The sequence below is a fragment of the Bos indicus genome, chromosome 1, assembly GCF_029378745.1.
Source record: "Bos indicus isolate NIAB-ARS_2022 breed Sahiwal x Tharparkar chromosome 1, NIAB-ARS_B.indTharparkar_mat_pri_1.0, whole genome shotgun sequence".
Classification (NCBI taxonomy): Eukaryota; Metazoa; Chordata; class Mammalia; order Artiodactyla; family Bovidae; genus Bos; species Bos indicus.
In genome coordinates this window covers 2,368,617-2,392,661 of record NC_091760.1, presented here as the reverse complement: position 1 = coordinate 2,392,661, position 24,045 = coordinate 2,368,617, and the positions used below count along the sequence as shown (strand labels likewise).

At 49.3% G+C, this 24,045-nt stretch overlaps 1 protein-coding gene and 1 non-coding gene across 10 annotated transcripts in view; one reads left to right on the top strand and one right to left on the bottom strand.

Annotated features, from left to right (window-relative positions):
• ITSN1 (intersectin 1) overlaps positions 1-24,045 on the top strand; it is a 253,883-nt gene that overhangs the window by 206,238 nt on the left and 23,600 nt on the right. For 8 of the 9 annotated variants that reach the window (XM_019960645.2, XM_019959939.2, XM_070783667.1 and 5 more), the window contains 5 exons: positions 6,304-6,425; positions 8,256-8,362; positions 14,934-15,117; positions 17,068-17,166; positions 23,207-23,374. In XM_019960645.2, the coding sequence (XP_019816204.2) occupies positions 6,304-6,425; positions 8,256-8,362; positions 14,934-15,117; positions 17,068-17,166; positions 23,207-23,374 (680 nt within the window). Of the gene's footprint in view, positions 1-6,303; positions 6,426-8,255; positions 8,363-14,933; positions 15,118-17,067; positions 17,167-23,206; positions 23,375-24,045 lie in introns of those variants that run through there. The other variant, XM_019961450.2, reaches the window with a different exon arrangement.
• TRNAC-GCA (transfer RNA cysteine (anticodon GCA)) lies at positions 17,834-17,905 on the bottom strand. The gene has a single exon. It is a non-coding gene; the product is annotated as a tRNA-Cys (tRNA).

The window sequence follows — 24,045 nt, the reverse complement described above, 5'->3', positions numbered from 1 at the left end:
ACCCTACTCTGAATAATGGTTTGCTTTTTAAGCTCTCTTGTTTTTCTAAGTATTAAAATTTCAAAGGAAGGATATTTTTTAGTTCAAAGCGCCTGTTTCAAGTCTTAAATGGTTTTCTTGGTCTGGCATTCACCAGCAAGAATTTTTAAAACAGTATCCTATGGGTTGGTTCAGTAGCTGAAAAGACTGTTCCAAGCCAGCATTGTTGGCACATAATGCTGAGATGAATCTTCACCCCACCCCCAAATCTTTACTTTTCATTGTGTTCTGGGTCCTGGAGAGGTCATCTGGACCATCCTTCTCTCTCCAGGCAGGCTAGTAGGGGGGGCAGTGAAGGGTGGGATTTGTTGGGGCCAATAAACCAGACTCACACAGCACTGACCTCCAAAACTTCTCTGCCTGTTGGGTAGATTGACTGAAGGCTGGAGCTGACTGGAGTAGGAGGCCATACAGCCTTTTCATGCCCTCTGACCCCATGAGTAGGAGATGGTCAGTTCACCCTGAACTGGCCCCAGCAGCTGGGATTCTTAGACCAATGGCCCAAATCCACCCTGGACTTCCTGTTGTTTCCTGGCTCTGAGCTTCTTCCCAACCACACTGTGTAACACTTGAAGATTCTGAAGAATGAATTGCCGAAATCCAAAGCAAGCCAGTTCCTGTCATCTTTCCTCACTGGTTCTTATGTCTGTTTCGTCAGTCATTCTGTGTATCTCAGGTCACATGCCCCATTCTTGCTGCAGAGTTGTCAGTTTCTAGGAATGTCATCATTTCTTAGTGGGGTGCTATTGACACCCCACTCCAGTACTTTTGCCTAGAAAATCCCATGGACGGAGGAGCCTGGTAGGCTGCAGTCCATGGGGTCACTAGAGTCGGACATGACTGAGCGACTTCACTTTCACTTTTCACTTTCATGCATTGGAGAAGGAAATGGCAACCCACTCCAGTGTTCTTGCCTGGAGAATCACAGGGACGGGAGGCCTGGTGGGCTGCCGTCTATGGGGTCGCACAGAGTCGGACACGACTGAAGCGACACAGCAGCAGCAGCATTGACATTTGAGGTGAGCCCTTCTCTGTCCCATATATTACCAGTCATCTGCCCTGGTTCAGTCCAGTCATTATGACAACCAAGAATTTGGAGTTTGGGGTGTGGGTGCAGTGCAACCCTGAACCTGGTGGGGAGCAATACTACCTTCAGCCTGTAGGGGGCAGTACCATCTTCAACCTGTGGGGGGCAGGTGGGGCAGTACCACCTTCAACCTGGTGGTGCAGTACCATCTTCAGCCTGTGGGGGGCAGTACCATCTTCAGCCAGATTCCTATGCAATATTGCTCTTTACAGCATCGGACCTTGCTTCTATCACCAATCACATCCACAACTGGGTATTGTTTTTGCTTTGGCTCCATCCCTTCATTCTTTCTGGAGTTATTTCTCCACTGATCTCCAGTAGCATATTGGGCACCTACCGATCCAGGGAGTTCCCCTTTCAGTATCCTATCATTTTGCCTTTTCTTACTGTTCATGGGGTTCTCAAGGCAAGAATACTGAAGTGGTTTGCCATTCCCTTCTCCAGTGGACCACATTCTGACAGACCTCTCCACCATGACTCTCCCGTCTTGGGTGGCCCCACGTGGCATGGCTTACTTTCATTGAGTTAGACAAGGCTGCGGTCCGTGTGATCAGATTGGCTAGTTTTCTGTGATTATGGTTTCAGTGTGTCTACCCTCTGATGCCCTCTCGCAACACCTACACTACAGTCTTACTTGGGTTTCTCTTACCTTGGATGTGGGGTATCTCTTCACTGCTGCTCCAGCAAAGTGCAGCTGGAAGAAGCACAAGCTGGAATCAAGATTTCAGGGAGAAATATCAATAACCTCAGATATGCATATGACACCACCCTTATGGCAGAAAGTGAAGAGGAACTAAAAGTTTCTTGATGAAAGTGAAAGAGGAGAGTGAAAAAGTTGGCTTAAAGCTCAACATTCAGAAAACTAAGATCATGGCATCTGGTCCCATCACTTCATGGCAAATAGATGGGGAAACAGTGTCAGACTTTATTTTGGGGGGCTCCAAAATCACTGCAGATGGTGATTGCAGCCATGAAATTAAAAGACGCTTACTCCTTGGAAGGAAAGTTATGACCAACCTAGACAGCATATTGAAAAGCAGAGACAGTACCTTGCCAACAAAGGTCCATCTAGTCAAGGCTATGGTTTTTCCAATGGTTATGTATGGATGTGAGAGTTGGACTGTGAAGAAAGCTGAGCACCGAAGAATTGATGCTTTTGAACTGTGGTGCTGGAGAAGACTTTTGAGAGTCCCTTGGACTGCAAGGAGATCCAACCACTCCATCCTAAAGGATATTAGTCCTGGGTGTTCATTGGAAGGACTGATGTAAAGCTGAAACTCCAGTACTTTGGCCACCTCATGTGAAGAGCTGACTCATTGGAAAAGACCCTGATGCTGGGAGGGATTGAGGGCAGGAGGAGAAGAGGGCGACAGAGGATGAGATGGCTGGATGGCATCACTGACTGGATGGACATGAGTTTGAGTGAACTCTGGGCATTGGTGATGGACAGGGAGGCCTGTTGTGCTGTGATTGATGGGGTTGCAAATAGTCGGACATGACTGAGCAACTGAACTGAACTGAACCATCTTCAGCCTGTGGGGGGCAGTACCACCTTCAACCTGTTGGGGGCAGTACCATCTTCAGCCTGTGGGGGAGAGTACCCTCTTCAGCCTGCGGAGGGCACTACCCCTAGCTGAAGACCCTGAGTTCATAGCTGTATGTTCTGAGGGTCAGGCATTTCTCCTCTTCCATCTTGAATTCCCAGCACCTGGCAGTTAGTGCCAGACTTGTGTTAAGATATCAGTAAATATTTGTCAAATGAATGAAGGAATGAAATCCATGAACAAGCTTCAAGAAGGTCTATGAATCCTGTAAAACTGTGTGCAGAATGGGTCTGTATATCATGTGCATTGTATCCATAAGTTTTCTTGGAGGGGTAAGGATTCTAGCATCCACCAGATTCTCCAGGGGAAATTGTGATCTACACAGATGTTGGGGTGACTGGTCTAACCAGTGTCCACTACTAGGCTGATGTTTGTATCCCTACAAATGGCATTGCATAGTGGGTGTGAGCTGAGCTTTAGAGCTACTGGTCTGTACCATTATCCTGATACCCTTGCAGAAAGAAATGTGCTGAGAATTGCAGGGGAGACTGCTCCGCCACGTTCATACATGTCTCTGAAGTGCAAGGGCGGTATTCTACCCTTTAACAAGAAACGACCTTGAAGGTGGGCACTTGGATTCCCTGACAGGAGAGTTGGGTGAGAACAGGACAGAAGGGAGATATTTTCCTGCCAATCTCAGGAGTGTTTTTTGGGTGGCTCTCTTCATGAAAGACAAAGAAATTGGTGATATCACTCAGCGTCCTGTAAGCTGGGGCTCGTGCAGCAGCTCAGCAGAGGGCGGCTGAGGCCAGCAAGGGAGCAATCATGACTTGCTTCCTTCCTGAGGATTCACTGTCGATGCAATTGTTTAAGTAAAACACTTTGTGCCGGGGCAGGAAGGACAGCTGGGCTGAGCTGGTGGCTGAGCAGAGGGCTCAAGGTCCAGAAGCATCTGCAGACCTAAGCAAAGGTTCGTTCTCGGCCCGTGGCCCTGTGGAACTGTGGTCTGGCTGCACTTCAGTGGCTTTGAATGAGGTCTTGGATGGAAGGGTGTGCCAGGTGTTAATATGATAATGGCTCATCCCTGAGGCTTTCCCAGCATCAGTCTGCCCATCCTGGGATTGTCCTAGCCTAGGAAGAGATGCTCTAGAATTCTAGAAAGGGAAGTTGGCCAGGGGAGGGGACAAAACTGAAAGTTGGAAGTGCCCGAGATTGACTCTGAACTTGGAGTCAATCTCGGGCACAATGAAGCGTTTACCATTCACCCCAGAAGAATCATTCTTTTTGCAGAAGCTTCCAGCATCTGGACTAGATCAGTCATGAACGTAGAAACTCCCTCAGGGAAAGATGGAAGCTGAGGAACCAGATTTCAGAGCAGGCTTCTCAAACCATGTGTGTGTTAGTTACTCAGTTGTGCCTGACTCTTTGTGGCCCCATGGACTGTAGCTCACCAGCCTCCTCTGTCCATGGGATTCTCCTGGCAAGAATATGGAAGTGGGTTGCTGTTACCTTCTCCAGGGGATTTTCCCAACCTGGGGATCGAACCTGGGTCTCCCACATCGCAGGCAGAGTCTTCACAGTCTGAGCTGCCAGGGAAGCCCTCTCAAACTTTAGTGTCCATAAAAAGTCACCCAGAGAGCTTGTTAAATCAGACTCTGGGCCCTGATCCCACAGTCAATTCAGCAGAAGCCTGAGAATCTGCATTTCTAGTTAGCACCTAGGTGCTACTGATGCTGCTGGCCTGGGGACCCCACTTCGAGAACGGCTGGTGTCTGGTGGCAGGGTTTCACACTGTGCTCCATGGTGCCCCCTTGTGGGAGAAGGAGGGATGAGAACAGAGAGTGAAATGGGACTCTGTGCCTTCACCCCCACCTACATCCAAGACACCTCCCAGTCTTCTTTACAAATCTGGTTTCTGTGACTGAAAAAAGAAACCCTTGATAAAAAGAAGGGGGTAGGGGAACCCTGACCTGGAAGAAGTGGGTCCAGACCTGCATGGGGGGTACCCCTGAGAATCGAGTTTCCCCACCCAGCATTCCAGTGTGCCCAAGTCAGGGGGCAGCCTAGGATTATAACCTGAGAACATTAGAACCAGACAAACCCTAATAACCAGCTAAGTGAGTAGAAGCCAGGGCAGGCATCACCTGCTGTGCATGCCCACTCCCACCCGGCACAGGGCCACAGAACCTACTCCCCTGGGGAGCTGCAGCCACAGTTGCGTCCAGCCACCCAGGTCCCGTGGGTGCAGGGCCGCAGCCTGGTCCAGGAGAGTTTGCCCAGTGGTGTCTGGATGTGCCCACATTGGCCCTGTCCCCAGGCCTCTTCAGAGTCTCAGCATAGCTGCCTCATCCTCCAAAAACCAAACTTGAGACAACCATCTGCCCCACTAATGTACCTGGGACCCAGCAGCAGTGATCTGAGGTAGGAGCCCAGGCTCTGATCACGGTGTCAGGGTCCTGTCTTAGCTTCACCATCATCACCCTGCTGACAGAGTTTGGGTGAGGCAACCTTTCGAAGCCTCAGTTTCCCTGTCTGTAAAATGGAGATATTTGTAGGATCTAAGTGAGCATTAAACACAGCTGTCAGGATCTAGCTCCTGGGACAGCACCTGGCACGGTGTGAGCCCTCGGGGAATGTCAGCCAGCTGTCACTACGGCTTCTCACTCTCAACACTCTCAGCGGTTCTGCTGAAGCAGGCGTGTACCGTCTGTGTTAGTCTCCTGTGGCTGCTGTAACAGATGACCACAAACTTACTGTTCACTCACTCAGTTGTGTCTGACTCTTTGCGACCCCATGGACTGCAGCACGTTGGGCTTCCCTGGTCTTCTTGTCTCCCGGAGTTCGCTCAAACTCATGTCCATGCAGTCCATGATGCTATCCAACCATCTCATCCTCTGTCGCCCCCTTCCCCTCCTGCCCTCAATCTTTCCCAGCATCAGGGTCTTTTCCAACCTCATGAACAGTATGAAAAGGCAAAAAGAGATGCCCACAAACTGGGCGGGCTTAAAACAACAGAAATTAATTTTCTGCTAGTTCTAGAGGTGAGACGTCCAAAATCAAGGCTTGGGCAGGGCCATGTTCCTTTGACAGCTTCAGAGGAGAGTTCGTTTCATGCCTTTCCATGAGCTTCTGATGCTGACAGCAATCCCTGGCATTCCTCGGCTTGTAGACACGTCACTCTAGTCTCTGCCTCTGTTGTCACGTGGTGTTCCTTGTCTGTCTCTGTGTCCATAAGAACAACAGTCATATTGACTTAGGTCCTGCCCCAACTGAATATGACTTCATCTTTTTTTTTTTTAATGTTAATTATTTTTTGGTCACGTCACATTGCATGCACTGATCTTAGTTCCCAAGCCAGGGACTGAACCTGGGCCCCCTGCAATGGAAGTACAGAGTCTTAACCACTGGGCTGCCCTGTGGAGTCCCGAGTGTGACTCCATCTTAATTTGATTGCATCTGGAGGCCCTATTTCCAAATAAGCTCACTTTCACAAAGTGCTGGGGTAGGACTTGGACCCATCTGTTTAGGGGACGACAACGGTCCCACTGATGCGAGACCGCAGGGCCCTGGGGAACCTTCCCCATGAAGCTCCCCAGGCCTGGACTAAACGGTCCCCATGGTTGTGTTTTGCAGGGTGCTCAGACTTACACCTCTTGGATATGCTGACCCCAACTGAAAGAAAGCGACAGGGGTACATCCACGAGCTCATCGTCACGGAGGAGAACTACGTGAATGACCTGCAGCTGGTCACAGAGGTGAGGGCGGCTGGGGGTGCCGGGCGGGGGCTGGGGTCCCTGTCAAGGAGGTGGGGTCCTGCTTCCCAGGCTGAGAAGCTCTCAGGTGTGTGGGAGCCTCTGGACGGGATGTCACGTAAGAGACGCTGTCCCGAGAGAAGAGGGTTCCTTCTCATCCATGGCCAACTGGGAGTCCTGTCCACAGAGAGGGCAGAGGTCCCTCAAGCCAGGGACAGACAAGCCCGTGAGGAGGCCTGGAGTAGGACACACAGCAGCGAGGTGGGTGTCGGGGCGAGGAGACCTGGGGCGGGACTCACAGCGGCGAGGTGGGCATCAGGGCTCCACTCAGAGAACTTGCCACCAACTACCCGACACCACAGAGCACCACCTCCCGGCCCTTGGCAGTAGTGTTTCAAAACGGCGGCCAGCGGGGCTGATGGCTTGCATTATTCCTCATGCCGCCCATGACTCCCGAGAAACGTCCGTTAAAGGGAATGAAGATGTTTCCTCCCTGGGGCCCCGTGCACACACCCCGCAACCCCGTCCAGGACGATGCCTCATTTTGGCTTTCCTCCCAGGAAGCTCTTGACAGGCCTTGGCTGCCTGGTCCAGGCGGATGAGAAGATGCAGAGTTGGGAACCCCCTGCTTGTTGGGAAGCTTTTGGTCCAGACCTGTGGGACGTTGGCGTGTTAGGGGTCAGGTGCTTGCCGAGCTGGGTGTCTGGGTCCCCCTATAGTCTGCAAAGTACTGTGAGAGTGTGGGAACCCCACCCCCACCCCCACCCCCCCCCGAGTCATGAAACCGTCTCCTCTGATCATCTCCTCATAACTGACCAGGGAAGACAAGGCTCACTGCCCCAGTGTTGAGCAGTCCCAGACGCAGGGTGGGTTGATGGCCCCCAAGGCCATCGTGAGTGCTTAGGAAGCATTGGGATGAAAAAGCACCCCTTTCTCAAGATACAGGACTGTCACTAGGAGTCTTGCATGTCGAGGATGTGAGTGTCATGCCCTGAAATGTGGTACGTTGTGCGTGGCCTGGTGGAGGCCCGGTTCAACATCAGCTTAAGGACCCGTGAAGGGTAGGGGCTCCTGGGGATCAGCCTTAGCCCAGCCAAGTTTATTTCAAAGACAGGCTGAAATAAACTAAGGTCTGTAATAAACTAGGTCCCTAAGGAACCTTGCAGTGAGTGGCCTGCCTCCAGGGGTAGCAACAACCTCTCCCTGGGGGGCTCAGCTGAGATCCGTGATGTACTGCGAGTGGCCCACCCCTTTGGGGCTTGGGCAGGCATCTGTATTTCCTGGAGCCCAGGAGAGGAGCTGCGCCCCCTCGGGGCTAGGCCTGCACCCCTTGGCTCTGCCTGAGGTCCAGCCCCACTGTGGGCAAGGCCGTGGGGTCCATCTCGTCCCTGAGGCTGCTGGTTGGAGGCCCTGCTCCCCGGGAGCTCCTGAGGCTTGTCTGGGCCGCTGATGCCAGGCCAGGAATGCGGGATCCACCCCCCACCGACCCCAGGGCATCTTTCAGCCCCCACGTCCAGCCGTGGCCAGCTAGTGAGAGCGTGAGTGCCTTTGTCCAGACCCCCCAGCTGAGTTCAGGCCGGTCCTCCAGAGTTTAGCGGGCCTCCTTGTAAACCTGTGCGTGGACCCAATGGGGAACCCCGCTCCCGTGCACCCCCTCCCCCCAGGCAGAGGGAGGACCACCTTCTTCAGAAACTCTGTGGCTTCTGAGCCTCCGAGCAGGGCTGCAGACGCCTCAGGCCTTCCCGTTGCTCCGAACAGATCGGTGCGTTGCGTGTGTTTGAATTTCAAGCTAACTGTTTGCTTTCTGAACTGCTTCGTTTTCTGCATCTGTAGATCTTTCAGAAACCCCTGATGGAGTCTGAGCTGCTGACAGAAAAAGAGGGTGCTATGATTTTTGTTAACTGGAAGGAGCTGATTATGTGTAATATCAAACTACTGAAGTAAGCCTCTCCTCTCTAACCCCCGGCCTGGCTTCGCGCTCACACACTAGCACCCCCGCGTGGCTTCACGCGTGTGTCCTCTCCGTGCATGCCCCTCCTGCGTGTCTTCCTACATCTTTTCCTCATTTCTGCTCACAGGCACCATCACTCTTTCTTGCCTGATGCCTTCTAGAATCACAGTCCCAGTTTCTCCCTGGGGAGGGTGGATTTCTCGGGTCTCCCAGTTCCTACTTTTACCGTGGTTCTAGAATGAACAGAGAAGGGCTGATCCTGGGTCCTGATCCCTGACCGGCCCCACCCGGGGTGAGCGGCAGCCCTCGTGCCTTCCCTCAGACCCAGGATCCACAGGGGGACACGTTGGTCTCTTGGGACTTTCTTGCCTCCTGAAGATGGGAATCAGTGGGACCGTCCATGGCCACGGTCCACAGTGGTTCTCAGGATGTCCCTCTGAGATACTGGCCTGAACCAGTGGGTATTTTATTCATATTTCAGTTCCCAGTCGCAGCTGCGGGGCCAGGGAGAAACACTGGGCCAGGTGTCTACAGACCTGGGCTTGGAGCCCAACTCACCGCCCTTCCTCAGTTTCCCCACCTGTAAAAGGAAGGGGTTGGATTGTATCATCCAATCCCTAAAAAAAAAAAACCAACAAACCTCCAAATCTGTGTCCACCAGGCCTCCGTATAACACTTGCTAGAACACAGAATAGGTCCATGGTGTCCTGGGATCCCAGAGGCAGCACACAGGCCCTGGGAACTGGTGGTTCCTCCTGATCTCTAGGTTCGTGTAAACGGGAAGCAGCTCTTTCCTGGGTGTGGTCCCTGGGATTTGCTAAAGTGATTTCAGCCCTCCACTGTGAGCGTGTTTAGGCGTGGATGAAGGGATGGACAGAGCGGTGCGGCAAGGTGGACGTGAAGCAAAAGCAGAACATCCTCTCTCTGTACGTTCTAGAAGACAAATAATCAAAGATGACGGGATGAGGATGGTTTAGAGGGGGTATTTCCATTAATCTCTCTTGAGAAAGATTCTGCAGAGTCTTCTAGCATAGATCTGAGTCGGATTCTTGGGCTCTCAGCCCTGCTGTCACCCACCTGCTCTGATTGTGCTCCCTGAGCCTCAGTGTCCTCATCTGTAAAGTGGGGTAGTAACCACCACGTAGGGTTCTCATTAAGGAGCATTTAGACACCAAGTGCCTGGTCCATAGTAAGTGCTGTGCCTGGGCCTTGGGGTGAGCTGAGTACCCGCTCTTGCCTTCGGAGAGAGGCTGCCTTGTCACTTGGGGGCAGGTGGGCTCATTTATCCCTGAACCTACAAGTACTCAACCTAAAGGGGTGGGAGATGAGTTCTTTTGAAACGCACACAAAGACCTTCTGTTGAAAACACACCTACGCGCTAACACTGCTTTCCTTGGGTGGGTGTGTGAGGGGTGGGGAGAGGGGAGACCTGTCTGATGTTCCAGAGAGCCCCTAAACCCCGCCTCAGCATCCCCCTTGCTTTTCTGTTGTCTTCGCACTTTAACCCGCCCTCCTGCTCCTGACAGGGAACTGGAAGCCCCTTTTTTGGGCTCTGTCAAGGCCAGGCCCGTGTGCTCCCTCCTCCTATCAGCGCCGATGCGCTCCACAGCCCCAGAGGTAGGAATCGAGAGCACTCTTGCTGCTGCGGAAACGAGCTCAGAGAGGTTGAGTGACTTGTCCAAGGTCACACAGAAGGGGATCAGGGCCCCGGGCTGCTCTGTGGATGACACTCAGGGCCCTACTAGGGGTTCCACCTGGTTCTGCCCTCGATGGAAAGCAGGTGAAACCAGAAGGGAGGCATCTCAATTTTTCATCCGGGCTCCAGCACCTTCTAGCTCACTTTGGGCAGTTATCTCAGGCAGATAACTCCCCGACCCTTTGTTTCAGAAGCTGTAGGATTGCAGTCAGAGCACCTGCCCAGTCTAGCATGCAGGGTTATTCCAGGGAGCAAGTAGATCAGGTGTACAGCTGGTACCCTGCCAATCACGGCCCCATCAGGCATCTCTGACCCCCATCTTCTATCATCTCTGATGACCTGATTGGTTAGTTTGGCTAAGCTTTTCATCTTCCAGATAAAATATTAATACTTGTATTTAGAAAGAGCTTTCTGGAGACCTGATTTCTTTCTTTCTCTTCTTGTTTTTTCCCTTTTCAGCATCTTATTATGAAAAATTTTCAAACATACCAGGAAAAATGGAAAGAATTGTATGATGAGCACCCGTATTGTAGATTATACAATTTCACTGCTTAGACTTACCTTCTTTGTGCAAAGGACTAATCCCAGCAATGGGAAGATTTAGGGCTTCTGGCACAATGGAAGAGGGAGGCATTTGAGGATAAAGAGAATTTAAGGCAGTGGCTCAGATGGTAAAGAACCTACCTTCTATGTGGTAGACCCAGTTTCGATCCCTGGGTTGGGAAGATCCCCTGAAGAAGGTGAAGTTGCTCAGTTGTGTTCCGACTCTTTGTGACCCCCGTGGGCTGTAGCCCACCAGAATCCTCTGTCCATGGGGATTCTCCAGGCAAGAATACTGGAGTGGGTTGCCATTTCCTTCTTCAGGGGATCTTCCCGACCCAGGGATTGAACCCAGGTCTCCTGCATTGAAGGCAGATTCTTTACCATTTGAGCCACCAGGAGGGAATGGATACCCACCGCAGTATTCTTGCCTGGAGAATTCCATGGACAGAGGAGCCTGGTGGGCTACAGTCCATGGGGTTGAAAAGGGTTGGACACGACTGAGCAACTAACACTTTCACTTTCATTCCCTGGAGGGCTGCAGTGGACAGTCACTTATGCACCACTCCTGATCCAAGGGCCAGCGACAACTTGTACTTAAAGGGGGACATAGGGTTTATTAAACAGATAAATAAGAAACAAACATAATGAACATAAAAGGGAGCTACCTGGGGCGCTCAGACTTCTTACTAATGCTGCTTCTGGGCTCTCTTACCTGTGAGCAGAGAGCTGAGAAATTTGCCTTCGAAAGCAGAGTAGGACAGAAGAATCTAGAACCTTTTACAGTTAGGAGCTAGATGCAGACCCTTAGGAGTGGCTATTAGAAGAGATAAGAGAAGGGATGTAGAAGTGAGACAGGGCGTGTGGAACCAAGTGCTGGAAACTGTTTTTATCGAGATCTTTTCCTGTTTCCTTGCTTGAAGAAATAAAAATAAATGAAAGAGCTTCTCCAAAAAAAGTTTTTCTTAAATATTAAGTATTCAGTTTCCAACTTAAGTATGATAAGAAGAACATACTACTACTACTACTACGTTGCTTCAGTCGTGTCTGACTCTGTGCGACCCCACAGACGGCAGCCCACCAGGCTCCGCCGTCTCTGGGATTCTCCAGGCAAGAACACTAGAGTGGGTTGCCATTTCCTTCTCCAATGCATGAAAGTGAAAAGTGAAAAGTGAAAGTGAAGTCACTCAGTCGTGTCCGACTGTTCGAGACCCCAGGGACTGCAGCCTACCAGGCTCCTCCGTCCATGGGATTTTCCAGGCAAGAGTACTGGAGTGGGTTGCCATTGCCTTCTCCAAAGAAGAAGATAACAAGAATAATTTAAGAAGAAGAAGACACAGTTTTCTTTAAGGCAGAAAAACAAAGAAAAATGGATTAGAACTAGAAAACATACCTTGAATAGATAACTAGTGGGAACCTGCTATATAGCTCAGGGAGTTCAGCTCCATGCTTCATGATGACCAGAGGGGTGGGATGGTGGTGGGGAGGGAGGCTCAAGCAGGAAGGGATGTATGTACAGCTGATTCACGTCACTGTAGAGCAGAAATTAACATGACATTGTAAAGCAACTATACTCCAAAGAGAGAGAAGTCGCTCAGCTGTGTCCAACGGTTTACAACCCCATGGACTGTAGACTACCAGGCTCATCCATCCATGGGATTTTCCAGGCAAGAATAGTGGAGTGGATTGCCATTGCCTTCTAGGGGATCTTCCTGACCCAAGGATTGATAGCAGGCAGACGCTTTACCATCTGAGTCACCAGGGAAGCCCAAGGTATACTATACTCCAAGGTATACACCAAAAAAAAGATACCTTGGTGGGTAAAGACAGGATGGGGAGAAGGAAGGACTTTGGCTGGGCATGGACAGGGTGAGAGGGGAGATGGGAGTGCCTTGGAGGAGGGGACAGGAAGGCCAGCAGGGAGGGCAGAGCAGAGGGGCTGGGGAAGCCCCTCTTGGCGGAATGGCAGGAGACATCTGGAGCGAGGGGGGCCAGGAGCCCAGGGCAGCTTGGAGGTGGGGCTGCTCTTGGTGCTTATACTCTATGGGCTCTGGAGTCAGGTCCCTCCCCCACCCCGAGTTCCAGGGTTTCCTGTCACCTCTAAGCTGTGTGACTCTGGTCAAGTGACTCGATTGCCACGTGCCTCAGTTTCCCCAACAGTCAAGAGGGATACTGTTGGGGTGGCCGAAAGGTTCATAACGGATTTTTCATACCATCTTACGGAGAAACCTGAATGAAATTTTTGGCCAACCTAATAAGTCATACATGTTAAAAAAAAAAAAGTGTTTGATGCCTAGGACACATTCATGAAAGCCAACTCTCTTGCCCGTTCTCTTGATCCGCAGACTTGAGAGGGTTACTCTTTTGCTCAGCAAACAGCGAGCACTCCAGTGCGTTCACTGACTGATTTGATTTCTGTCACAGTTGAAGACCTTGCATGTATTGAGCTTTCTGTGAGATTACGGATTAGTTCCCCAAAGGGCGGCGCTGTGGCTGCAGCATTCATGCGGCCCCTGAGCCCGGTGACCCCTGTTCCACCCACTCAAGCCCAGTCCTGTGCGGTAGAACATCCCAGAAGGAGGCCCGCAGCTAACCCTAAGAGGTGCCTGGTCCATTGCAGGCCCTGTCTGCCCCCCATGCAAGATCAACTCAAGTCTACAAGTGTGGGCCTCAGAACCTGGGACCCGGCTTAACTTCCTCAACACAGTAATGATCCACGTGTCATCTTTTTCCTTTTCCCTTTTTCTTGTCTCCTCATCATTTAGGAAAAAAGAAAAAAGAGGGAGGCAGGTAAAAACACTTTTATTCCCTTGCAGAAAGACTATGTTACTCCTCATTGGAAAATCATGGAATGATGGAATTTCTTCCTGTTTCCATCTTCCCAAGTTTGTATTAATAACCTGGTTACTCACCGCTCTCGCCCCCCAGAATTGGTGGCGATGTCGCCCTTTAGCCAATTTCTACATGTTGGGAGATATTCCACACCAGCCACCCAATGGGCAGTTGCCACCTGGCCATCCTGGGGATACCAAGCTGCCACTCCTCATGCCCCAGCCAACCAGCAATGACCAGCACCTCTTCCCACAATGGCATCTGCTTAAGGAGGGAATCACTGGTTGTTTAGACCATATAAGGCACTGTCCCTAAAGTTTCTTTCCTTAGCTTGCTTGCCCAGTACAAAGATTTTTAAATTTTTTTCTTTAACCAAAGATGTGGGGGAAAGAAAGTGATCTGAAGTCTTTGATACTAAGACTACAGCACCTTTGGGGAATCACATGGCCCTACCCACAACCATGAAGGCAACCAGAGGAGTTCAGAGTAACGTCCTCCCACGCTTACGTTGAAATCATGTGTTACGCCATTCTGTTCTATCCAACCATGTGTTGATCATCCATAGTCACTAGGGTGAGCAGGACTCGCCCGTGGCCTCCCGTGCTGTGGCCCCGCCTCCGGGTACATTGCTGTCCCTGTTGTGTAGAAGCTCAGTACCGAACCCTTCTTATCGTAGTTGGTTAGGAGTTGCCATACAAGTTAGGAGGGTGAGATGCACCGTCCTGGCTCCCACGGCCCCAAGCACTCAGACTACAGAGAACTCCTGAACAAGCACTTTGCAGCCCCTCTGGTCCCCTCTCAACTTCCAGGTCCATTGCTCCATTAGCATATAAATAGCCTTCTCTCTTCAGAGCTCTCTTAATCCGGTCAACTGCAAGTTGGCCACAGGAGTGAAGCAGTGAAGCACAGATAGTTCAGCCCATCATTTAAACCTGGCTTTCATGAACATAGTGGGATTCTTTTCCTGTGGCAGTTGATTTGCCATCTTCATTGTGTTTGTTTGATCTGAAATTGAGCCTCCACGGCCCTTGGCCACAACAGCTTCCCTGGGTGGTAGCACTGGTCCTGGAAATGGATTCAGGGCTGGGGCCAGACCAGCCTGGATGGACCATGCATCAAGCAAGACATCCACCCAGGGATCATGTCCAGATTATTTTTCTTTTTAAGAAAGATTCTATATATTTCCACACGAAAATATTGTCTTTTATACTGACTTGTTTGGCAAAAAAAAAAAAAAATTTTTTTATTTTTAGTCTTTCTTTCTAAGAGCCAGCAGATAACCATCATGCCAAAAAAAGAAAAATGCCCCAGGGACACCTCTCTGTAGCACTAGACTCGTTTCTTTTTCTGTCCCTTGTCTCCCACATAGATGCTTAGTGGCCCTGGGTTTGTGCCCCTCACACACATCCCATTTCTGTGCCACCTAGACGTGTGCCATGTTCCCATCAGAGAGCGCGAAGGTGGGGTGCTCACTTGCTGCGTTTCCGTGCAGAGCGCTGAGGGTCCGCAAGAAGATGTCTGGGGAGAAGATGCCCGTGAAGATGATCGGAGACATCCTGACGGCCCAGCTGCCACACATGCAGCCCTACATCCGCTTCTGCAGCTGCCAGCTCAACGGGGCCGCCTTGATCCAGCAGAAGACTGACGAGGCCCCAGACTTCAAGGAGTTTGTCAAAGTGAGGAGCCCTGGCTCAGCCAAGCCCCTACCCCCGCAAGGGGCCATCCGCAGGCAGCTGGTGTGCGGTCGCATGTGCACGGGAGGCCAACAAGGGCGAGGTCTCAGCTGCACAGGAGGGGGGGCTGGCCCCACCGCTGGGTATGACTGGGGCCGTGGGGGTGGGTTTGGCGAGGGACCAGCGCTGACCTGGAAACTCCAGTCTGCAGTCCAGGTGCACGTGGTGTTCTTGCAATACCTATTTAAAATCCTTTGTCTCATTTTCAGGCCTAGGAGGACTGGCAGGTCTCAGGTCTGCTATTCTGTTTAATCTGAGTATCTTCATTTCTCTGCTGCTCTCTGCCCTTTGCTGCAAAGGGAATCCCAATGGACCCTTTAATTTCCCCGCCCTAGTTGGTTCTTTTCCATGAGCTCAAGCCCTAGGAAGTCATGGGGGGTGAGTGTGAGATGACAGGACCTCTGCTTTGTAGGGTAACCAGGGTCTGGAGAGTCATGTGTGACCAGGGGACATTGTGGGGAGGGGACCCCAAGCTGCTGGGGGCCTCGGGCTTTGGGCCTGCTGCCCTGGGACCCGGCCTTGGTGGGGATGGTCCCTGCTGGCGGGGCCCGCCCCCCCCCCCCCCCATCAGCCCCCACCTCTCCCAGAGTGGAGAGAGGAGACTAAAGTGACTTGTGCTAAACAGGCACATTCTGATGAGTGGGCAGCAGAGTCAGCATACTAACGACAAGCTTATCTTTGTGCCTTCTGGATTTGAGGTGGGGGGAGGCTTTCCCACCCTCCCTGTAACCGTGTTTGTGGCATCATCACTGAGAGGGGAATGTGCCATCTCTTCTGGGCTACAGCATCACGTGTTCTCGTTCTTTCTTTCTCTCCTTGTTTCTAATATTAAATGCTTGGATTTGCTATCCAGTGAATGGAACGTCTAAAGTCATTCTAAAGAAGAAACATGGCCAAGAAGTAGGCCTAGGGTGGGCTGGAGACTGGAGGTAGTGCTGGGCTGGTGGGTACCATGGGCCACCTGGGGGTCCCCCCAAGGGCCAAGGGTCTCCCCTGGGCGCAGGCAGAATGAGTCCATCACTGCACGCACTTGAACTTCAGGGAAACGCTGACCTCAGCCCAGGGAGGGGCCTTATTCCCCTCCCCTGCTCGTGCCTCGCCTCATCACCTCTCCCGGCCTCATCCCTGTGGGACTTTGTCCTGCCTTTGGCAGCTGCAAAGAGTTCCTGGAATAAGGGTGTCCATGGCTGGACCGGGTCCAGGTGCTGACAGGCCCTAGGGCATTAAACCTGTTCCTAAGGCATTAGCCTGACCAGAGAGCTGTCACCATATAACCCCCGTGACTTATAGAACAAAGAGTCACCTTTTGGTGCAGAAGGACTATTGTCCTCCAGTTCAGTTGACAAAAGCGGAAAGAAAGAGGTGAAGGAGTCCAGAGTGGAGACAACCGGAGTCCCAGGGGCCTGAGCATCGCGTCTCAGCTTCGCCATCCCCACCCTGCCTGGGGGCTCCTACCCGCGGGTGCAGTGAGACTTGGGACTTGCAGTGTCTCTGGCACTCAAGGGCATTCTTTTTCTGACCCTAGAGTTTTGCGACTCTCCTTGTTCTAGGAATGCTGTAGAGTTTTGGCAGGTATCCAGATGGGCTATTCTCTGTAAAGCTAGAATCTCATCTCTGGAAGTTAGGAGCCTGGAAGGTCTGCGGGACCAGGGAGCAGGGGTTAACCCTGCTGCTGAGTCACACCCACAGTCAGCTCCCACCCTCCATCTGGAACATGCCTCCACCTGGCCCAGGGCAACCAGCCCGGTCCTTCCAGCTCCAGGCTCCCCAGTTGTCGTCCAGATAAATGAGACAATGCGATGGGTGGGGAGTCATGAATAACGGTGTGATATCACTAACCGGATTTTGCAGACTTTTTAAGTACATTAAAAAAATATATATCTTTTTTTTCAGAGACTGGCCATGGACCCACGCTGTAAGGGAATGCCCCTGTCTAGTTTTATACTGAAGCCTATGCAACGAGTAACGAGATACCCACTGATCATTAAAAATGTAAGTAACTGCCTTGCCTTTTCAAGCAGAAGAATGCTATCTCAGCAGGTCTGGGATCTGGGGTCATGGGCAGGTTCCCAGCCAACACACTGGGTATCTGTTGTGTAGAAACCGTATACCAACAGGCTGTAGGAGGTGTCTGCATGGTAACTCCGAAAGAAAAGCTGGATTACTGTGAAAGTGTTAGTCGCTCAGTGTGTCTGACTCTTTGCGACCCCCATGGACTGTGGCCCACCAGGCTCCTCTGTCCGTGGGATTCTCCAGGCAAGAATACTGGATCTCATAGCCAGTCCCTTCTCCAGGGGATCTTCCCAACCCAGGGATTGAACCTGGGTCTCCTGCATTGCAGGCAGAGTCTTTACAGTCTGAGCCAGCAGGGAAGCCCCAGAAAGGTTTATTGTGAACAGAGCTAATAATACACACATCAGCTGTGCAAACAAACACGTGGCTTCCACCTTGTAAGTCAGTTCTTTCCCTAATACAGGCAGGGTCTTGATGCTTTGGTTTTCCTAATAAGAAAGAGAGAAAAGTGAAAAGAAAGTGAAGCTGCTCAGTCGTGTCCTACTCTTTGGGACCCCACGGACTATAGCCTATCAGGCTCCTCCATCCATGGAATTTTCCAGGCAAAAATACTGGAGTGGGTTGCCATTTCCTTCCCCAGAAGATCTTCCCCACCTGGGGATCGAACCCAGGTCTCCTGCACTGCAGGCAGATGCTTTACCATCTGAGCCATCAGGGAAGCTCTAAGAGAGAAAAGAATACAGTTTCCACCACCTGTCTTCAGAAAGCCATTGTGAGATACTCTATGTTGATATTAGATGATTGTTGTTCTCCTGTCATTTCAAGAAAGCCAATGCCAAAAGAAAAGAAGAAATTAGGGTTTCAGTGTGCCCATCCTTAAAGTGAGTGAACAGACTTAGACACCCTCTGAGCCTGTGATTCTGTAAGCACAGGGAGGCTGGCTTGTGGAGAGAGGTTTTAGATCTGGTTCCTTTCAGTGAGGAATTTAGAAACCCACATCTGTAACTGGTGTGCTCACTGCTTCCGAGGTGTTGTTGCCTCTTGAGTCTCTCAGTGGCAGAGTTGGGAAACATATATGTGTGTATACATCCATACACACTGTTACATACACATAAGTGTACAAACATATATTTAAGATCATATATGTATATGTTAGAAGCCATGAGTTCACACCAATAGTTCCTGTTCTAATCTGATATCATAGAATTTATTCTAGCCTTCCCCCTTTCTATGTATATAACTCCCTTCTCCATGAGAAGCCTTGCTCTCATTATCCTCAGTATATTTACTTATTTGCTGAATCCGCTTATATGTCACAAGTTTCTGTCTCATGTAAGCATCTCCTCAGTCCAACCCCGGTTCTACCCCACAGAGTACACTGTGGTCACATTGGCTGAGTTAAATAATTAGTTTTGAAAGACGCTTTCAATCTACCGTTTCCTTTTCTCCAACATATGGTTACTATTAAACTAATTCAAAACTTTGTTTACTTTCCACAATATTTAGTTGCAAATTGATGTTGGAAACAAGTTTTTAAAATAGGCGTTCTAGATCTAGTCAATGGGAAGAAAAACAAAAAAGAGGAGAACTGAGAAGCATTCGTATTAAAAAGGAAAAAACCAATTATCATTCTTTGCAGAAACATGATTTCCACCCCCTTGAGAACCCAAAAGAATGATCGGAAAACTAGCAAAACTAAGAACAGAATTTTAAAAGGTGGCCGTTACAAGATACAGATGGAAAGCTGCAAAAAATATTCTTTATAATAGTAAGATGGGGAAATTCTTAGCACGGCACCAAAGACAGAGCTTTAAAGGAGTTAAAGTTGCAGCAACTTGAAAAAAAATACTTTCTTCTGGGAACAACTAGATGTTCATTAAGGAGACTACTTAAAGTGGTGAATCTGTACTATGAAAGAGACTTTTATGTGTTAGTTGGAGTGATATCTAGAAAATGCTATTAAGTAAAACAAGCAAACAGACAAAACCCCTCACAAGCCATCCTGCAGTAGGGTCTATTTTGGAAAAACTCTGGGTGGGTATTAAATGTGTGTGGAGCATCTAAAGGGATGCCCTTTGCTCTGGGCATGTTTCCCTCTGAGGCAGGAAAGCAGAAGGGAGACAGCACAGTGGTTCTCAATATTCTGTATTATTTGAATCTTGCATATCAAGAACATTATTATTTGCATAAACATTTTCTTAAAAAATTCCGTGTAACAAAATATAACAAACATTAAAAGACAAAGGACAGATTTAAACTGAGTAAACACTTTAACTGTATCCAAGTAGATACTGAAAGATATAGAGATCGTGTGTGTATGTTTGTATCTAAAGCATTCTTACAGCTCAAAAAGAAAAAGACAAATACCCTAATAGAAAAATAGGTTTCAAAAAAAGATAAAAAAGAAAAATAGGTAAAATCTTTAACTAGGCATCTCTGAGAGGAGTGTGGAATAGTAGTAAAGCATGTGTTGTTAGGAACCAGGCTGCTTGGATCCGAATCTCCCGTACCACTGCTGCGTGTCCTTGGGAGGCTTAGCTTGCCTCTCTGGGCCTCATTTCCTTTATCTGTAAAATAGAGGCGTTGATAGTACCTACTGCGTGGTGTTCTGAGAAAGTTAAGTGAGTGAATGAATCTATGTCTATCTGCCTCATACTAAGCAGTACATAAATGTTAGCTTTCTCATTTAATGTACTTATGCACTAAATGTACACAAAATTCAAATTCTCTGATAATGAAAGAAATGCATAACTGAACAAGAAAATATATTGCTTTTGGCTTGACAGGTGCGCATTTATTGGAAGGACTGTGAGTCCACAGTGTTGGCAGGTTTGCTCATGGAGGGTAGACTGGTTCAGCCTTTGGAGGGTGATGTATACATCAAACTCCATGTTCTCTTTGGCTCAGCGTTTCCATCTCTAGGAATTTATTCTAAAGAATTAATCAGAGAAATACTGAAAAATATGAAGTTTTATGCATTGTGGCTCATCCTTACAATGACATATTATAGAATCCTATAGAAAATGATAAATATACTTCAATAAAAAATTTTTTTAAATTATGATTTAGATTCATGTGAAGTGATCATCATATGATGATCTATAATTCATATATATTAAATAACATACTATAACTGCCATGAATTGGGGAAAAAGAAAGTACAAAATGGTAGTGTAGTATGGCAGTGTGATCCAATTTTTATTCTTAAAAAATTATATGTATTTGTATCTGGGCAGAATGTATTAACAAACAGAATGTGTATATGTGCTTAGTCACTCAGTTCAGTTCAGTTCAGTCGCTTAGTCGTGTCCGACTCTTCGCGACCCCATGAATCGCAGCACGCCAGGCCTCCCTGTCCATCACCAACTCCTGGAGTTCACTCAGACTCATGTCCATCGAGTCAGTGATGCCATCCAGCCATCTCATCCTCTGTCGTCCCCTTCTCCTCCTGCCCCTGATCCCCCCCAGCATCAGAGTCTTTTCCAACGAGTCAACACTTCTCATGAGGTGGCCAAAGTACTGGAGTTTCAGCTTTAGTATCATTCCTTCCAAAGAAATCCCAGGGCTGATCTCCTTCAGAATGGACTGGTTGGATCTTCTTGCAGTCCAAGGGACTCTCAAGAGTCTTCTCCAACACCACAGTTCAAAAGCATCAATTCTTTGGCGCTCAGCCTTCTTCACAGTCCAACTCTCACATCCATACATGACCACAGGAAAAACCACAGCCTTGACTAGACGGACCTTTGTTGGCAAAGTAATGTCTCTGCTTTTCAATATGCTATTCTCAGTCACGTCCAAATCTCTGTGTCCTCATGGACTAGAGCCTGCTAGGCTCCTCTGTCCGTGGGATTCTCCAGGCAAGAATACTGGAGCAGGTTACCATTCCCTTCTTCAGGGGATCTTCCCAACCCAGGGACTGAACATGTGTTTGTGTGTCTCCTGCATTGGCAGGAGGATTCATTAGCATTAGCGCCACCTGGGAAGTCAGTGGACAGGAAAGACCGAGATTATTATCTGATGGCACAATTAAAGGTGTTTTTTTAGGTTCTTTATAACTTTCTAAATTTTCTAACTTTCATACATTATACAATAGTACTTTTACAATGAGAAAAAGCAATATATCTATTTTCATTTTTGAAAAAAAATGAACTCACACAATCTGCTATGTGGGATTCCCGTCTAGAGCAGTGGTCCTCAGACTCGGTTGTACGTTAGAATTACCTGGGAAGCTCTAGAAAATTCCAATGCCTGAGTCCTACCCCTGGGGATTTTGATATGGTCAGAGTTAAGGTCAGGACTTTTCAAAGGGATTTGAATGTATAGCCAGGATCCACCCAGAGCTGGAGCTGTGGTTTGGAAATGATTGTGAAAGTTGCTCAGTCGTGTCTGACTCTTTGCAACTCCATGGTCTATACAGTCCATGGAATTCTCTAGGCCAGAATACTGGAGTGGGTAGCCATTCCCTTCTCTGGGGGATCTTCCCAACCCAGGGTTGGAATCCAGGTCTCCCGCATTATAGGTGGACTCTACCAGCTGAGCCACAAGGGAAGTTGGGGAACTCACAATACCTAGATTGGGTGTTTTTCCCAAATCGAGTGCCTACTTAGGACCTTAAACCAAAGTATACCTTGGGGATGAGATATTATTCAGGGTAAAACCCACTTGAATTATTTATATGTGGACAGTGTTAACCACTGAGTCATGTCCGACTCTGTGACCCCATGGACTGTAGCCCACCAGGCTCCTCTGTCCATGGGGATTCTCCAGGCAAGAATACTGGAGTGGGTTGCCATTTCCTCCTCAGGTGATCTTCCCAACCCAGGGATCGAACCTGCATCTCTTATGTCTCCTGCCTTGCAGGCAGATTCTTTACCATCTGAACTATCAGGGAAGCCTGTATATGGATAAGGCATGAGCAAGTGCACACTCAACATGCCCCTAGTACATTGCAAAGTGGCTTAGGATGCTTCCTCAGTCTTCGTGTCTTTCCCCACGAGGACTGTTTTCAGTGTCCTCAGACTCCTTTGAGAATCTGATGGGAGCACCATCAAAGGGCCAGGTACTCTGCAAAGTGCTTTCTTGTATCAAGCCATGTAGTCCTCCCAACAACCTTATAAAGGAGGTTCTGTGTGCTGTGTTTAGTTGCTTAGTTGTGTCTGACTCTTTGTGAGCCCATGGACTGTAGCCTGCCAGGTTCTTCTGTCCATGGGATTCTCCAGACAAGAATACTGGAGTGGGTTGCCATGCCCTCCTCTAGGGGATCTTCCCAACCCAAGGATCGAACTCAGGTCTCCCACACTGTAGGCAGATTCTTGACCATCTGACCCACCAGGGAAGCCAATACTGGAGTGGGTAGATTATCCCTTCTCCAGTGGATCTTCCTGACTCAGGAATTGAACCAGCATCTCCTGCATTGCAGACAGATTCTTTACCAGCTGAGCTACAGGGAAGCCCAAAGGAGGTGCTAGTAGTATCCCTATTTTTCATATGAAGAAAATGAGGCTCAGAACATTTATGTGACTGGCCCATATCATGACTGGTCAGTGGCAGAGCAGGGATTTTAATCCAGAAGCTCTTGCTCTAGAACTGAACTCTTAATTGCTGGTCTGGAATGATTCATTCAGAAAAATGCACCTTTGCTCCGATGCACCCACTAGCATGAAGTTCCATAGGTACACAGATGCCTGCAGCTGTGCACGGACTCAGGGAAGAATGATTCTCCTTGGAGGAATCCATGTGGGGTGTGATACTGCCCTTGCTGCAGCCGCTGCCCTCCTCATACCCCAAGTATAGATAATCTGGCAGCCCCTGCTCCCATAGGGGTCCCATGCCAACAAAGAGTGGCCTTCTCTCTCCATGTCGTTGCCAAGGTGGGTGCTCAGAGCTGTAGCTGTAAACGTTGGCAGTGTCTAGGAAAGGTCTGTACAGAGCCCTGTCTCTGCTGGGGCGAGCCTTCCAGAACAGTGAACCCCAGGCCCGCTCGCTGCCTAAGGCTACTGTCTTCTGTTCTCCGATGTAGATCCTGGAAAACACTCCTGAAAACCACCCAGACCACAGCCACCTGAAGCACGCCCTGGAGAAGGCGGAGGAGCTGTGCTCCCAGGTGAACGAAGGGGTGCGGGAGAAGGAGAACTCGGACCGACTGGAGTGGATCCAGGCCCACGTGCTGTGTGAAGGCCTGTCGGAGGTAAACCTTGGGTGGGACCTGGGCCGCCCCTCTGCGTCTCGGCAGCCACCCGGGAGGAGGACGAGAGAAATCGTGAATCGTCCTCTTCTGCAACCTCCAGTTTGCTAATCTCTCTCCAGCTGCATCTGATCTGTTGTTTAAGCCATCTACCGAGTTTTTAATTTCCGTTCTTTTCTTTATTTTTTGTTCTCAGTTGTTTTCTTTTGCCTTTTCAGCAGTTCTAGTTATTTCTCTAACCTACTGGTTTTTCTTGTCTTGTTCCTTTCACAAATGGCCATTTTTAAACTTGTGTGAGAGCTGTATTGTGGTTACAAATTCTCAGTAATCACAACCAACCTTGTGGTTGGTTGGTTAAGGCAAGTTCACAAACAAGCAAATTTTCTTGCTATTCCCATCTCTACTGAGTTTACTTGTCATTCTTCCTCTGTGATACAGCTTTCTGGGATCTCTTGTTATGTCCCTCACCTCATGCAGACACTAGATATATCTGTTTTCTCCTTCTCCCCCTAGTAGCCTTTAAAATGGAGGCTCAGGGTCACCAGATTTAAGAAAGACCCTCAAAGCTAAAGCCAGCTTTGGTGCTCATTTATCTTTCTGGGTTCACATTTCCATGCCATTTTCTGCTTCTGCAAATTGTTTTTGCTTTTATATTTATTTTTACCAGCTTGCTT